Source organism: Symphalangus syndactylus, chromosome 5 (assembly GCF_028878055.3).
Source record: "Symphalangus syndactylus isolate Jambi chromosome 5, NHGRI_mSymSyn1-v2.1_pri, whole genome shotgun sequence".
NCBI lineage: Eukaryota > Metazoa > Chordata > Mammalia > Primates > Hylobatidae > Symphalangus > Symphalangus syndactylus.
Genome location: NC_072427.2, coordinates 35,082,107 through 35,098,620, shown reverse-complemented (window position 1 = coordinate 35,098,620; position 16,514 = coordinate 35,082,107). Strand labels below are relative to the sequence as shown.

The window sequence follows — 16,514 nt, the reverse complement described above, 5'->3', positions numbered from 1 at the left end:
AGGGATCCTACATCATGGTTTCAACGATCACTTTCATGTAAATGCCTCTGAAGGCTACATCTCTATACCTCACCACTCTAATTGCCTGAGAGGCACATCTGCTTTCCTGTTTCATTATCTTCTGAAACTCAACATTCAGTATTCATTTAGCAAATGCTTGTAAAAACTTACCATGTAGGAAGAACATTTGGAAACCCCTTAGACCCTTAGAACAGTGCTTGGCACAGTGAACTACTGTCTTTACCTTCAGGGTGTGTTGAGTCCAGTGCGGGAGATTAGTAAACAGTCACAACACAAGGTGATAAATGCCATGATGGGCTATGCATGACATGCTTTGGTAGTATGCAGTGACACTTCATCCAGTCTTCAGAGAGGGTAAGGGTAGGGTCAGGGTAGGTTTATCAGGCAACTCATTTCTAAAATTGAAATCAGCACCTTTCTCCCCAGACTGGCTCCTTCTTATGTCTACTCATAGTACTGCCAGTTCTCGTTACCCGCACTTGAAAACTCAGTCATTGTTTACTCTTTCCTTGTTCACAAATCCGTAAAGTAACCACCATGTCCAGTCAATTCTTCCTTTTCTATCTTCTCCATTTTTTGTCTTTCCTCACTCTAGGTCAATCTTTTACCCTCTCAAGCCAGGACTATTGCAAAGGCATGCCATCTGTAACAAATTTAATCCATTCCAATTCTTCCTGCGCTATGCTCCAGATTCATTTGCCTAACATACTTTCCTGACCCCAAATCTGAAAAATTCATTCAGTGCCCAAAGGTTAAAGGCCATTCTGCTTGTTCTGGCAACATTCTGCTTGTCTATCTGAATCTTTCAGAACACCCTTGTAAATCTTCAGTCTAATGATGCCACTCCCCTTCTCACTCATCCTTTGCTTTTTATGCATCCGTGTCTCTATTGACTTTTTCTGGGCCTTCAGTTCTTTCTGTTGGTTTTTAAAGCATATTTATATCCTCTCTCTCCTTAAAGGACCATTACAATTCCACCTATTTTGTGAAGCCTACCTTAAGAAACTACAGAATTTGTTGCTTGAACTATCATTTGGCGAAATAATAGTGTATTGCTTTTTCTTTAACATGCTTTATAAAGGTATAATTTACATACAACTATTAATACAATGTATGTATTAATGTAACCCTCATCACATTGGGGTATAAAACATTCCATCTCCCCTAAACATTTCCTTGTGTACTTTTGCAAGGAATGTTCCCCTGCCCTAGTCCCAAGCAACCACTGATGGGTTTCTTTCTGTCACTATAGATTTGATTTTTTCTTTTCTAGAATTTTATACAAATAGAAATATAGAATGTGTACTTTTATTTGTGCCTGGATTTTTTTCACTCAGCATAATACTTTCAAAATTTATCCAGGTTGTTTTGTATATGTTTATTTCTAAGAGAATTTCATTATTTGGATATACTTCAATTTCCTTATCCACTCACCCGTTGATGGACATTTGAGTTTTCAGATTTTGGCTCTTATGAGCAATTGTGTAAAAGTCTTTGTGTGGACATGTATTTTCTCTTGGGAAAGTACCCAGGAGTGAAATTGTTTGGTTGAATGATATAGGTATGTTACCTTCATGAAAGTTTACCACATTGTTTTCCAAAGTGCTTGTAGTATTTTATATTACTACCAGCAATGTAGGAGAGTTCCAGTTGCTATTGCTCTCCAACACTTTGTTATTTTAAATTCTTTGCGGCCGGGGGCGGTGGACCACTCCTGTAATCTCAGCACTTTGGGAGGCCGAGTGAGGCGGATCACGAGGTCAGGAGATCAACACCATCCTGGCTAACACGGTGAAACCCCGTCTCTACTAAAAATACAAAAACAAAATTAACCGGGTGTGGCGGTGGGCACCTGTAGTCCCAGCTACTTGGGAGGCTGAGGTGGGAGAATGGCGTGAACCCAGGAGGCAGAGTTTGCAGGGAGCCAAGCTTGCAGGGAGCCGAGCTTGCAGCGAGCCGAGACTCCGTCTCAAAATAAATAAATAAATAAATAAATAAATAAATAAATAAATAAATAAAATTCTTTGCATTTTCCATATTGTAAATGAAACCGGTTTTTTTTAATCTCACTTTCCAATTGTTCATTGCTAGCATATAGAAATGAAGTTGATTTTTGCACATTTAGTTTGCTAAACTCACTTATTGGTTCTAGTAGCTTTTTAATAGATTTCTTAGGAGGTTCTACGTACATAATCATATCATCTCTAAAAAAAGGACAACTTTATTTCCTCCTTTTAAACATCTATGCATTTTGTTTTGTCATCTTTCTTCCTTTTTGCCTTCTTTCCTTTTTCTCCCCTTGCCTTTATTGCACCAACTAGGATCTTCAGTATGATGTTGAATAAACATATTGAAGAATGGACATCCTCATATTTTTCCTGATCTAGGGATAAAGCCTGTAAGGGAACATTAACTATGGATATTAGTGGCATATATTCATGGCCGCTATTAGGTGAAGAAAGTAAATTCCTTTCTATTCTTAGTTTGTTGGTAGGTTTTACTATAAATAGATGTTGACTTTTGTCAAATGTTTTTTAAATCTAGTAAGATGAAGGTGACATGATTTTTCTCTTTCGTTCACTTAATATGGTGAATTACATTGCTTGGTTGTTGAATGTGAAACCAGCCTTGTGTGGCTGAGCTAAACTGTACTTAGATGCGATGTATTATTTCTATAATATATTGCAGGATATGTTTGCTAATAGTTTGTTAAGATACACATATAACTTCACAAGGGATGTTGGTTTATAATTTCTTTTCTTGCAATGTCTTTGCCTAGTTTTGGTAATAGGTTAATGCTGAACTCATGAGATGGAAAGTGTTCTCTAGTCCTTTTCTCTTGGAAGAGCTTGTATAAGACTGGTATTCTTTCTTATATTGTTTGATAGAATTTGAAAGTGAAGTCGTCTGGGCCTAGAGTTTTCTTTGTGGAAAGGATTATAATTACAAATTCAATTCCTTTAACAGATATAGGCGCTTCAGACTTTGTTTCTCCTTGTGCCAGTTTTGATAGCTTGTCTGCTTTAGTTCTAGAATTTCCATTTGGTTCTTTTTTTAGTTTCCATTTCTCTGTTGAGATTCCTCCTATCTATCTCTTCATTAGGACGACATTTTCCTCTTGGAATATATTTATAATAACTGCTTTAAAGTTCTTGTCTGCCAATTCCAAATTCTGGTCATCTTGGGGTTGGTTTCTATTGATTCCTTTTTGTCTTGATATTAGGTCACACTTTCTAATTTCTTCACGTAACTAGTAATTTTAAATCTTATACTGGACATTTTGGATGATAAATTGTTATCTTCTTCCTAAACACTTGAAGTTTGTTGTAATAGCTGGTTAACTTGGCTGGACTCAAACTCCAAACTCCATTTCCACTGTGATGAGTAGCAGCTAAGCTAAGGCTTGCAACAGTTGTTTTATGTCGGGCCCCCAGAGGTCACAACACAGGCGTAACTCGTGATTAGTCAGAGATTTGGGTGGAGTTTATGAGATTTGGGGTCTCCTCCCCTCTGGCTTCCTCTTTTCCATGACTTGCCCCATCACTTTTCACTCTGGCAGGACTGAATTCCTACCTCTGATTCCTTAGGCCAGTAAGACTGCAGCTTTCCAGAAGTCCCACAGAGGAATATTTTTGACTGAATAAGCTTTACATTCACATACTCTTGACATGTCTCTCTTCTCTCACCTAAAGTCCAATGATTTTTTAAACTTGATTTTCCAAGTGAGTTTAAGAAATAAATACTGGCAGATAATTAAACCAGTCATAAGAACACATTTAAAATAGAATTTAAGCCCAGAATAAAATAAAAATTCCAGATTGTAGCCTCTGATACCGTAACATGGTCTGGTCCTATATACCACTCCAACTTCATCCCTTACCATTCTTTGCCTCATTCATTATCTCTAGCCACCCTAGTCTTCTTACTGTTCCTCAGACACAGCAGAGCAACTGCTGTTCCTATCACCTGGAATTCTCTTCCCTCAGATCATTGCATAGTCCCTCCTTCTGATATCCAGGTCTCTCTGATCATATATGCTCTCCTTAGAGAGGTCTTTTCTGATTACCCTGTCTAAAACAGCTCAACAAACCTCTCCCCCTACCTCAATTAACATCTTATCCTACTTTATCTTCTTCAAAGCACTAATCACTATCTCAAATTATTCATTCATTTTCTTGTTAATTGTCTGGCTCCCCCACCAAAAGGTAAGCACCAAGAGGACAGAATCTTTGTCTTAATCACCAATGTATCCTTAGTGAACAGTTGTCCGGCACAGAGTGTATGTTTGATAAATACTTATGAATAAATAAATGAATAATGATATAGGAGGTACTAAGGTAAATCTAACTTTTTCCCCCACTAAGCTGATCTAGCAACAAAATAAAAATACTTGTGCAAAAATCAAACAATATAATATAAACTATAAGTTCCTTATACGTCATTTAAAATAAAGCCAGTATTTCCTTTTGCTGTGAAGGGCAGTGAAACACTACACAATAAATTATGAGATCATGTAAATCAACAAATCAAGTATAAATACTCAATTGGTAGAAGAAGAAAACTAAGTGAAGAGTAAAAAAAAAAGTGTTGACATGGCTGTCAAAACTGTTTAACATGTAGAAATGAAGTAGGTTCATGGCAGTGAAATTTGGGGACAAATGGGCATGTAACTTCATTATGGTTTGAATTAAGGAGATAGGCTATTTCAAAGCTCAAAGAGTACTTATTGATGGTATTTAGCTTCAGAAGATTTATGTGATTCATTTTAAAACATAATGCTCTCTTAAAACAGGCCAGGTCCAGTGACTCATGCCTGTAATCTCAGCACTCTGGGAGACTGACGTGGCAGGATTGCTTGAGACCAGGAGTTTGAGACCAGTCTGGGCAATGTAGTGAGACCCCATCTTTACAAAAAATTTAAAAAACAAATTAGCTGGGTATGGTGGCGCACACCTATAGTCCTAGCTACTCGGGAGACTGAGGTGGGAGGATCGTTTGAGTCCAGGAGTTTGAGGTTACAATGAGCTATGATTGCACCACTACATTCCAGCTGGGTGATAGAACAAGACCCTGTCTCTAAAACAAGCAAACAAAAAACAGTCATCTCAAATTCAAGTCAAAATAGCAATAACAATAATGAAAGTAATAATAATGCTATGTTTTTACACAATCATTGTTCAGGCTCACAACTCCTATTAATATTTTATTTTCCTTAAAGCAGACATAAAATTAGATTTGGAAGAAAATAACTTTGATGTATTATTTAAACTTTCTAGGATAAAAATACATGCAAGTTCTTCTAATCAACCAGAACTAAGAGGATATGTGAGGTGTAAAATTGATATTTATTTTTGTTATTCTCAATGGAAGATCAGAGTTATAGTATGCTTCTCAGAAACTATTGTAACAGTTTACTTCATGGTATTGCCATAGAAATTTTTCCTGGTGAATGGCAGATGCGGCAGCTAATATTTCCATGCTTATTTCTCAAATGTAGAATTCAAAAGAGAGGTGTTGACAGAAAAAAAACCTAACACCTGCAATGGGAATACATTAGAAATGTAGTACTTTTCTTCATGATGTTAATGATTCTAATCTAAATTAATCAAGCTAATTAATGTGTTGCAGTAAGCACTGATGCAAACAGATTTCATTAATAAGTTAATGTAAGTATATGAAAACTCTATCTCTAAATTGATTCCCTTTGAAAAATTTCTGTAAGAACCATAGATTCATCAGAAATGCTCACAGGACAGATCTATATATGTTACAAATGGACAAACTAATAAATAAATAACATAAAAAATAGTCAAGGGTAGATGTCCTGGCTTCACTACCAAATCATTTATTAGTGTCAGGCTTGGCTGTGCTCACTGTTACTGTGTTACTGCTCTATACCTTCAAATTATTTAGAAGAGTAGGGACATTCTAACTAGCAAATGTCAAGTCCCATAGGAGCATTGCTTCTGAACTAAGCTTAAACAAATATTCAATGCTTAATTTTGATTAGGAAATGTTGTTGATATTGTGGTTTTGCTTTGTAACCTGATTTCTACCAAAAGGATTAAAAGAAAAAAAAAGGGTGAAAGTAGAGAATAGGGATGTTTGTGGGTAGGGATTATCTTCATTGTGTTGGCAAGCAAGCAAACTTTTGCCTTAGAGCTAAACAAATTTTGCTGATACTCAACTGTCAAATTATCTTGAAGTGAAAGATTTATAATAGCAAAGAGATAATTATGTGAGTAAAGATTTGAAAATCTATAGCACATCAGAGCATTTGATGTTGAGTTTTTAACATGTTTCTTCTTTCACCTGTACAGCTATATAAGACAAATCACTCTGTTCACTCTTGATATCCCAGTCTGTATCTGTTTCTGAATCACTGGAGTAAATGTCAAAGAGAGAGGAAGTTCTAGACCACAATTCATCTGTCTGAGTAGTTGCATTACACAGTCTTTTTCCAAACGCTTTCACTTTGGCTTGAATACCTGAAAGAGAATAAGCATAAGTACCTATGAGTTAACTTTGCTTTTCATATATCTTTAATATACAAAAGATCATTTCAATTGCTTAATCCATTGAAGAGTCAAAACATACCCACACTACGGTGACGGGGCCTTTTCAAAGAAATTTGTGTACTTTTATGCACTGGGCCTTCTTCACAGTGAGTAGGTACTGAAGTGACAATATTAGATGGATTACCAGCATGGGGTTGGGTTTGCACAACTTCATTTTCACATGTAATCTAAAAATATAAATCAGAGGAGAAACATATTAAAGTGTACCTTATAGGGTTTTATCTTTCAAAAGTTACAAGTAGTAAAACAGTACAGCTGAAAATTTTCAGTCACATATTAGTAAGGCTGATATTTGAACCTAGGCAAGGTGAATCTATAGTCCAAGCTTTTATGAATTCTGCCATACTGTCTTTTTTCCACTTATAAATCATGAATTCTGGTCAGCCAGAATGCATAAGCTATTTGCTTACAACTAATTTTTTTTTTCTTAAATCAACAGCTAGAAGAGATAATACTTTTTTTTTTTTTTTTGAGATGGAGTTTTGCTCTTGTTGCCCAAGCTGGAGTGCAATGGTGCGATCTCGGCTCACTGCAATCTCTGACTGCCGGATTCAAGTGATTCTCCTGCCTCAGCTTCCCAAGTAGCTGGTATTACAGGCAGGCGCCACCATGCCCAGCTAATTTTTTTGTATTTTTAGTAGAAACAGGGTTTCACCATGTTAGCCAGGCTGGTCTCGAACTCCTGACCTCAGGTGATCTGCCCGCCTCGGCCTCCCAAAGTGTTGGGATTACAGGCATGAGGCACCGCGCCCAGCCAAGATGATACTATCGGTATTAACTTATTTGGTACCTTAGCAGTCATATTATTCTAGAAAACCTAATCATTTGTTCTTTATACTTTACAGAAGTCTCCTTTAATAAGATAAATGACTTTTAAAACTTTCCTGAGAAAAACTACATTGTGAAATGGAATTTTTTTTTTTTTTTTTTTGATACAGGGATCTCCCTCTGTCACCCAGGCCGGAGTGCAGAAGCATGATCTTGGCTCACTGCAACATCCACCTCCTGGGTTCAAGCAATTCTCGTGCCTCAGCCTCCCAAGTAGCTGGGATTACAGGTGCCTGCCACCATGCCTGGCTAATTTTTTGTATTTTTAGTAGAGATAATGTTTCACCATGGTGACCAGGCTGGTCTCAAACTCCTGGCCTCAAGTGATCCGCCTGCCTCAGCCTCCCAAAGTGCTGGGATTACAGGCGTGTGCTATTGTGCCAGGCGGTGAAATTTGATTTGTGGGGGAATTAACATGAGTAAGAGGTAGAAAGAAGGAGGGTTTTGATATGTAAAAGGTAATATAAGACAGGGTACCTAGAGATTATGTGGAAGAGGGTAAGAAAAGATATCTGGAAAAGTTAAGAGGGCCTGGGAGGAGGGAAAGTAAGTGATAGAGAAATGAAAACAAAATTAAAGTGTTTAGCAGTAGTGGCAGCTGCCTTCAAACCACTGAAAACATATTTTAGTAGGTGTCTTTGGTGGCTGTACCATAGGCTATTGATACCCAAGTTAAAGAAACTTTGTGGCCGCACACAGTAGCTCACGCCTCCCAGCACTTCAGGAGGCTGAGGCAGGCGGATCACTTGAGGTCAGGAGTTCGAGATCAGCTTAGCCAACATGGTGAAACCCCACCTCTACTAAAATACAAAAATTAGCTGGCATGGTGGCACATCAGCTACTCGGGAGGCTGAGGCACAATAATTGCTTGAAGCCGGGAGGCAGAGGTTGCAGTGAGCCAAAATCACACCACTGCACTCCAGCCTGGGCGACAGAGTGAGGCTCTGTTTCAAACACATACAGACACACACACACACACACACACACACACACACACGGAAAAAAAAAAGAAACTTTGTAAAGAAATTCTTGTGAAGAGTCCCTTTGTAACACGAATCTTATTTAAAGGGTTTATCTCCACGTTTATTAAATCATGACCAATTTTCACTAGTTATATCTACTTCTAAGCCAAGTATTGTCAAAGTCCAGAATAAACACATATTTCTTTACAAAAAGGTGTATTCTGGATAAAATAGTTTTAGAAATTTAATCAGTGTTTAAAAAATAACTTTTATTCCCTTTATAACAATAATACATTTTTTACCGCAAAAATTTGCACCAGAGAAGCAAAAAGAAGCTAAAAATTAGTCATAATCTCACAATCCATAGCTAAAACTTTATATTTTGATGTTTTTTGTCTTTTCCTGTGTATTTTTAAAAATTGAGATAATATAATGCTTTATAACTTAGTTTTCCCAGTTATTTTATATATAATCTGTTATTAAATATTCTAAATCATAATTTTTATTGCCACATAGGAATGTATTATACAGATATACTACAATTTATTAAAACAATCCATATTACTAGAAATATTTGAACATAAATCTCTTGTGCAGATATCTGATTGCTTCTTCAGATTAAAAGCTTAGAGGCAGAATTTCCAGGCACGTATTAATCCACCAGCACATGAGTCAAAAGAAAGTATCTAGAATGAGGCAGAAAGAGACAAAAGGAAAACAGAAAATATAGAAAATGTCATAACAGACATAAGGGATAAGATTTAAAAGTATAACATAAAATGGGGCAGACGCAATATTTGAACAAATAACAGCTGAGAATTTATCAAAATGGATAGAAGGCATTAAGACATGGTTTTACAAAAGTACTATAAACCCTTTCTATTTATCAAAATAAAAACAACAGAAACCAAACCTATGCACAATACAGTAAAACTGGAAAATGAAGAGAAAAACTTAATAGCAGCCAGAGGAAAAAAGATACATTCTCTTCAATGGGGTAACCATAAGACAGAATAATGCCTAAACTTTTAAGGACACAGAAAGATTGAAAGTAGAAGGATGGAAACAGATGTACTATGCAAACACTAAGTTAAAGAAAGCTGGTGTTGCTATATTAGCACTACATACCTAATAACATAGCTTCAAAATATATACATATTTAACAACATTGCTAATAACCTAATAACATAGCTTCAAGATCTATACTACAAAATGGGTAGAATTTGAAGATTAATATGTAAATTCAAAATCGCAGTGGAAGATTGCAACATCACTTTGTTAGTAATTAATTAAGATAAAAATTCCAAAAGGATATAGGAAATTTAAACATGATTAATAGATATCAGTGGAACACTATCCAACTGCAGTACGCACATTCATTTCAAGTACATATGGAACATTTAAAAAACTATTTTGGGCATGTTACAAGTTTCAACAAATTTCAAAAGATTAAGTCCATATACTGTATTTTCTCTGGCAGTAGTGTAATTGACCTAGAAAGCTATTGCAAAAATTTAACTAAAAAATACCCAGAGATATGGAAATTAAAAAATATACTTTTAATTAACCCACGAATAAAAGATAAAATCACAATGGAAATTAGATATTTTATGCTAAATAATAAAAATACTCCATACCTAAAACTTGTAAGATTCAGTAAAGCCATGTTAGGTGGGGACTTATAATCTTTAATGCATATATTACGATAGAAAAATTAACTGGGCTTAATTTAGGTTAGAATTATTAATATCATGCAAAAAGTATTCCACAAAATATCTCTAACATATCCCCCTCTCAGGACCCAGGTTTTCCTCTATCAACACCACTCTACTGAATTCTACATTTAGGAAATAAGCTTGTGAAACTTAGCTGTGCCATTTAACATTCACCATAAAAATTCTGAAAATCAATGATATAATTTAACTTCTTAAGAAGTTAAAGACAGAGCAGTGGACAAAATTTTAAAAAGTAGAGGAAGGGAATAATGAATAAGCGAAATACATGAAAAAAATTCTAGAGAGAAGATCAACAAGGCAAAGTCTGTTCTTGGAAAAGACTAATAAAAATTGATAAACCGGTGGGGTGTGGTGGCTCATGCCTGTAATCCCAGCACTTTGGGAGGCTGAGGCAGGTGGATCACAAGGTTAGGAGTTCAAGACCAGCCTGGCCAAGATGGTGAAACCCCATCTCTACTAAAAATACAAAAATTAGCCAGCGTGGTGGCAGGCACATGTAATCCCAGCTACTCGGAAGCCTGAGACAGGAGAATCGCTTGAACCCGGGTGGCAGAGGTTGTAGTGAGCCGAGATTGAGCCACTGCACTTCAGCCTGTGTGACAGAGTGAGCCTCCGTCTAAAACAGAAAAAAAAAATCCATAAACCATCTGGTGAAGCTGATCAAGAAAAAATGAAAAAGCAAAAATTACCTCGGCTCAAACAGAATTTTTTTCAAATACAAGATTATCATGAAGGTTTTGTGTCAATACATTTAAAAATTTAGATGGAACAGACAAATTAAAAAATACTATTTATCAAAATGGATAAACAAAAGAACTCTGAATAACCTTATAACAAAGAAATTGAATCCACCATAAAAAACCTTTCCAAAAGGAAAACTCCCCTCTTATCAATGAATTCTAACAAATATTAATACCAAATTTATTAATGCATATATGCCATTTTATATGAAATTTCCAGAGGATGAAAAAAGAGAGAACAATTCCAAATCTGTTGGCATAATCTTCATACCAAACCTGAGAAAGGCATTCCAAGAAAGAAAAAAACTGTAGACCAGTTTCACTCATGCACACAGATACAAAAATCCTAAATATTTTATTTTAGCTAATATTTTATTAAGCAATATGGGAAAGAATAAAGCACTTTGACCAAATTGAGTTTATTTTAGCCATGCAAGTTTGATTCTATATTTTAAAACCAAGCAATATAATTTACTACATTAACATAATAAAAATGCTATCCTTAATAGATTGAGAACAACCATTTGATAAAATTCACCGTTATTTATAATCTAAACTAGGAATAAAGGGGAACATTTCTTTTTATTACAAAGAGAGCTATAAAAAACTAAAGTAAAAATCATATCAAATGGGGAAATATTAAAGGCTTTCCCTCTGAAATTAGGAATGAGAAAAGGATTCCCCTCACCTCTTCTGTTCCCACACTGTACTGGAGGTTCAAGCCAGTGCAACAGGAAGAATACGAAATAAAAACACAAACATCAAACACTTTTTTCAGATGATATTTTTGTACATGTATAAAATTCAAGAGAATTTATAAACTACTGATATTAATAAGTGAGTTTAACAAGGTTTTTGGATACAAGTTCAACAAAAATTAATTTATCAATATACACTTACAGATTATAAAATTTAAAATACCATTTATAGTAGCAAAATCAAATAGCTGTGAATAAATCTAATGAAAGATATATAAGACTTCTACATCAAATGCCATAAAACACTTTTAAGAGAAATTTAAAAACCCAAATAAATGGAGATATATGTTCATGGATTAGGAGAGTCAATATTGTCAATATGCCATTTATTCCCACATTCATTTATGAATTCCATGGAGTCATAATCAAAATCCTAGTAGGTAATTTGTGAAAATTGACAAACCAATTCTGAAATGTATCTAGAAATCTAAAGAGTCCAACATAGTCAAAATATCCACAAACATGAACAAGGTAAGAGGTATTAATCAATTGAATATTAATTCTTAATAAAGCTATATAAGACACTGTGATACTTTTGCTTAGGCAAACAGATAAGTGAGACAGAATAAAGTATGTGGAAACAGACCTATGCATATAAAGGGCACTTGATTTATGACAAAGTTGACATTGCAAGGCCAAGAAGAAATGCCACTAGTTTCAATAAAAGATGCTGAGTCAAATGGGTATCAATGTTGGGAAAAATGAAACTTAAATCCTACCTCACACCAAACACAAAAATCAATTCTGAATTAGATCTAAATATAAAAAGTAAAAACAACAAAGTTTATTACAAACAGCATAGTAGAATGTTTTAAGTATTAAGCATAAAGAAAATTATTGCTAATTTGGACTACATCAGAATTAAGAACTTCAGTACATCAAAAGACATTATTAAGAACCAAGAGGCAACCCATAGTGGGAGAAGATAAAAACATTTAACTGAAAAAGGACTTCCAGGTAGAATCTATCAAAAATTCTAAATCAACAAGAAAAGACAGACAATCCAACAGAAAAATGGGATAGATTTAAAAGGGCATGTCACTGAAGGCTACCCAGATATCCAATTAATATTTGAAAAAGTGTTTCCTTACTAATTTCATCAGTAATTAGGGGATGAAAAGCAAAAACACTACTACACACTCTGCAAATGGACTCAGATGTGAAAGACTAGAAATCCCACGTATGGGCAAGAATGTGGAACAATGGAAACTATCATACTTGTGGTAGAAGTGTAAATTGGTACAAGTATTTTAGAAAACTATTTGGTATTATCTACTGAAGTTTAATATAATACTATGACCCAGCAATTCTAGGTATATATCCTCAGAAATGTGTGCACATGTGGACCACAACACATTACAAGAGAGTTTATAGTAGTATTACTTATGATAGCCCCAATGGGTAGCAACCCAAATGTTCAACAATAGACAGACAAATTTTGGTATATTCATACAATGGAATACTACATAATAATGAAAACGAACTACTGTTATATGCAACAATATGGATGAATCTCAAAAATGTAATGTTGAACAAAAGAAGCCAGACACAGAAAATGGCTACAGTATGATTTGATTTATATGAAATCCAAAAAAAAAAAAAAAAAAAGCAAACTTGGTTACCTTCGGGGAGAGGGGAGGGGCTGGATATGGGGTGATATAGGGACTCCTAGGGTGCTAGCAATGTTCTGTTTCTTTGACTTGGGTTGTAGTTACACATGTTCAGTTTATGATAATTTAATGACTTGTCCACTTAAGATTTGTTCACTTTTCTGTGTATTTGCTATAGTTCAAGTAAACAATTTAAAAAATTCAGTTGGGTTTTTAAAAAAAGAATGCAAAATTAACAGTTAAGGGAAAACAATAATCAAGCCCCTTTCTTTCCTTGGAAGTGGTGTCTTTTCGGAAGCCCCCTAAAGATATGTAACATTCATATTTATATTTATCTACATATAGCACCAAGCACCCAGAACAGTGTCTACAACAGCTCTTCAATAAATGTTGTAGAATGACTGGAAATCTGATTTTTAGACAGTTAGTCCTGGGATTGGGAAGAAAAACATTGGGTACGGGAAGAAGTCAGATAGACAAGCCAATTTTTTTAGCGATGTGATTAGGGTTCTTTATCCAGACCAGGCTAAACATTTATTGCTATCAACTCAAAATCTTTTTTTTAACCTTATATACTTTTAAAGTGACTATTTTGGAACTCACACATAGTTTTCTAGTAATTCAGCAAGTATATTAATGTACTATGGATTGTTATAAATGTTGGCTGGTTACATTTACTAAACGGAAAACAGATTTATTATGTATGTTGGATCTGTTTCCCAATGGTTAGTTTTTATGGGTTACAAAGACTTTGGTTGTTTGACTAACTTGGCTTTTCTTCTCCCAATTTTTTATTAGGTTGTGTAATTATGAAGAAGAAAAATGGTGTAGGGGGATGTGTGTGGCACATGTTTAGTATTTATCTCTCATATGTATATGGATGTATATGTTTGGGCAAAGTTTGCATAGGTGGTGATGCTGGACAGATGGTTCAAGGAAAGGACAGCTATCTTGAGAGGTATACAGCTTGGTGAGGAGGCAAACTGGCAGATAATTGAAAATTCAATTATAATGCAAAAATTTGTTCCTATAGTCATGTAATCATTCCATAAATATTTATTGAATTACTTAAATTTGTAAAATATTGTTTTAGGCACTGCAATACAATGGCAAACATGATCCTAGCTCTCATGGAGCTTACATTCTAATATGAGAAACAAATATTAAGCAAACTACACAATTATTTCATGGCAATTATGGTAAGTGCTACTGAAGTATCTGTGCTATTGAATCACATGGAGTACACGAAGAATGAGAGTACATAACTAAGGGATCAAGGGGAAAATGTTTAGCTGATTTTTAAAGGAAAAAGACTTAATTGGTAATGATGGGAGTGGGAGGGCATAGTTCCAGGATATTATAATACATGGAACAACTGAGCAAAGTCTTGTTGGTTGGAAGTAATATAGTATAGTATGTCCAAGAACTGAAAGGTCAGCATGATGGTACACAGTGAGCAACAGGGACAGTGGCCTTGGATAGGGCTAGTGTGGTATGCAGGGGGAAAAAACATGCAGAGCCATGTAAATTGGGTTAATAATTTTGCTCTTTATCTTAATAATTGCAAGATGCCATTAAAGGGTCTTAAACACCCACCCCAATGTAGGAAGCAGGTTAGTACTGCAGAAAGAGTGTTGGTCTGGCAACCGGACCTAAGTAAGGATTACAGACCCCTGAGGAAATTACTAACCTCTTGCTATAATTTAATCTGTGTAATGGTGGTAAGGCTGAAGTTTATCACAAGGAAGGCTGGAAAGTTTTCTTTAAAATGGTAAGTGGGGAAGAACGTAGTAGTAACTAGATGCAAAATGAGTGCAAACAATGTTTAGAAGGAACAGAAAAGTAGGCAGAAGAGAGCAAGATGGGGAAATTCAGCTCACCAAGGATACTGAACTTAAAGGCAGCTAGAGCGAGTTATCAGTCAAAAGGAAGCTTAAGGGATTTATTAGCAAGCTCCATCTTCATCTGTAGCTCCACATCTCCTTCGCCCCATCATTTGTGATACAAATAAGGGACTTTCCTCAAGCTTATGTAATATTATGCAAACACAGTTTCAAGCACTCCAATCCTGGAGATTTGCTCAAATTAAACCCTTTCTATTTAAAAACTCTGGAGCAACGAGTGAAAGCAACTCACTACTCTGCAGGACAAGACTGTATGTGTGTGTGTGTGTGTGTGTGTGTGTGTGTGTGTGTTTTGGGGGAGGAGCAGTTAGAAGGAATTAACTGGGTCACTTAATTCCAAAATGTTAATGCTAAGTGGGACCTTGGAGATCACCTCTAAAGCACACCCGTAACTTTGCAGATTAGAAAACAGGAACTTTTGAGATGAGGTGCCTTTCCCAAGGTGACACTAAGTGGAGGAGCCCAGCTAGAGTCCAGGGGTCCTTACACAACCTTCGGTGGTCTCTCTTTACCTGTGAAGCCGCAGCCTGCTTCCCAGCTCGGGGGCGTGTACAGGAGACTGGACCTGGGGCAGCCTCAGAATGCCTGGCTGCCTGGAGCTCTCCTCTCGTGTCCGGGCGGCCTGCTTGGTCTCCCTCCTCTCCCCCCTTAGATGCCGGGGCGGGCACCCGGTGCAGGGTGGGCACGGCGCCTGCCACCAGCCTCAGGCGCTGGGAGAAGCGCAGGTTCTTCTGGATAACCGAAGAGACGTCAAAACAGGCTGGGGCAAAGTGGTCAGAGCAGATGACCGAGCGGTCATTGCCTCCGTACCAGTCGGCGCGGCAGCCCCGCACGAAGCGGTCCCAGAGCAGCCGCACGGCCCGGTCCTTGGGGAAGCGGAACAGCGACTTCCCAGACTTGGTGGTGTTGCCGCAGTGAGCGGCCACACAACGGGCCGGCATGGCGACCGTCTTCGGTGCGCGGGAGCCGGGCTCCCTGGACCTTCGCCCTTGGGCACGCTCCTCGCAGCGGCCTCGGCGAGGCAAGTCCTCCCCTCCTCACCTGTCCACTCCAGGTCGGGATTGTTTCCTTCCCTACCTCTGGTCACCGGAAGTGGCGATCTGGGGCCCCCAGTGGGAGGGCTCTTTGATATTTTCCTCCTCCTCCTCCCTGCACTGCTCCCCAGGAGCCAGTGGACACAAGCAGAGGGATACAAATTTCGCGCGGGCAGCGCTGAGGTGGGCCGTAAAGAGGAACGGACCGGAAGTGGTGGTTGTCATAGCAACCAATGTGGCCAGCCTCTTCCCCAGCTTATCCTCCTCCCAATACTCCCGCTCTGTTTTTATGAGGCTGGGAAAATAGAATGAGGAAGTGGTGACGCACTGGGCTCTCACGAAT

At 37.0% G+C, this 16,514-nt stretch overlaps 1 protein-coding gene across 2 annotated transcripts; it reads right to left on the bottom strand.

Annotated features, from left to right (window-relative positions):
- Positions 1-5,211: 5,211 nt before the first annotated feature.
- On the bottom strand, positions 5,212-16,457 carry THAP10 (THAP domain containing 10). Of its 2 annotated transcripts, XM_055277924.2 has the most exons (4): positions 15,650-16,401; positions 11,554-11,574; positions 6,619-6,766; positions 5,212-6,509 (listed from the first exon to the last, which is right to left on the bottom strand). In XM_055277924.2, exons 1-4 carry the CDS (start codon positions 16,076-16,078, stop codon positions 6,313-6,315), a joined length of 795 nt encoding a protein of 264 aa, XP_055133899.1. In that variant the 5' UTR covers positions 16,079-16,401; the 3' UTR covers positions 5,212-6,312. The 2 variants fall into 2 exon arrangements, with proteins under 2 accessions (XP_055133899.1, XP_055133900.1); XM_055277925.2 differs by lacking the exon at positions 11,554-11,574 and having other exon boundaries at positions 15,650-16,457.
- Between the last annotated feature and the right edge of the window lie 57 nt (positions 16,458-16,514).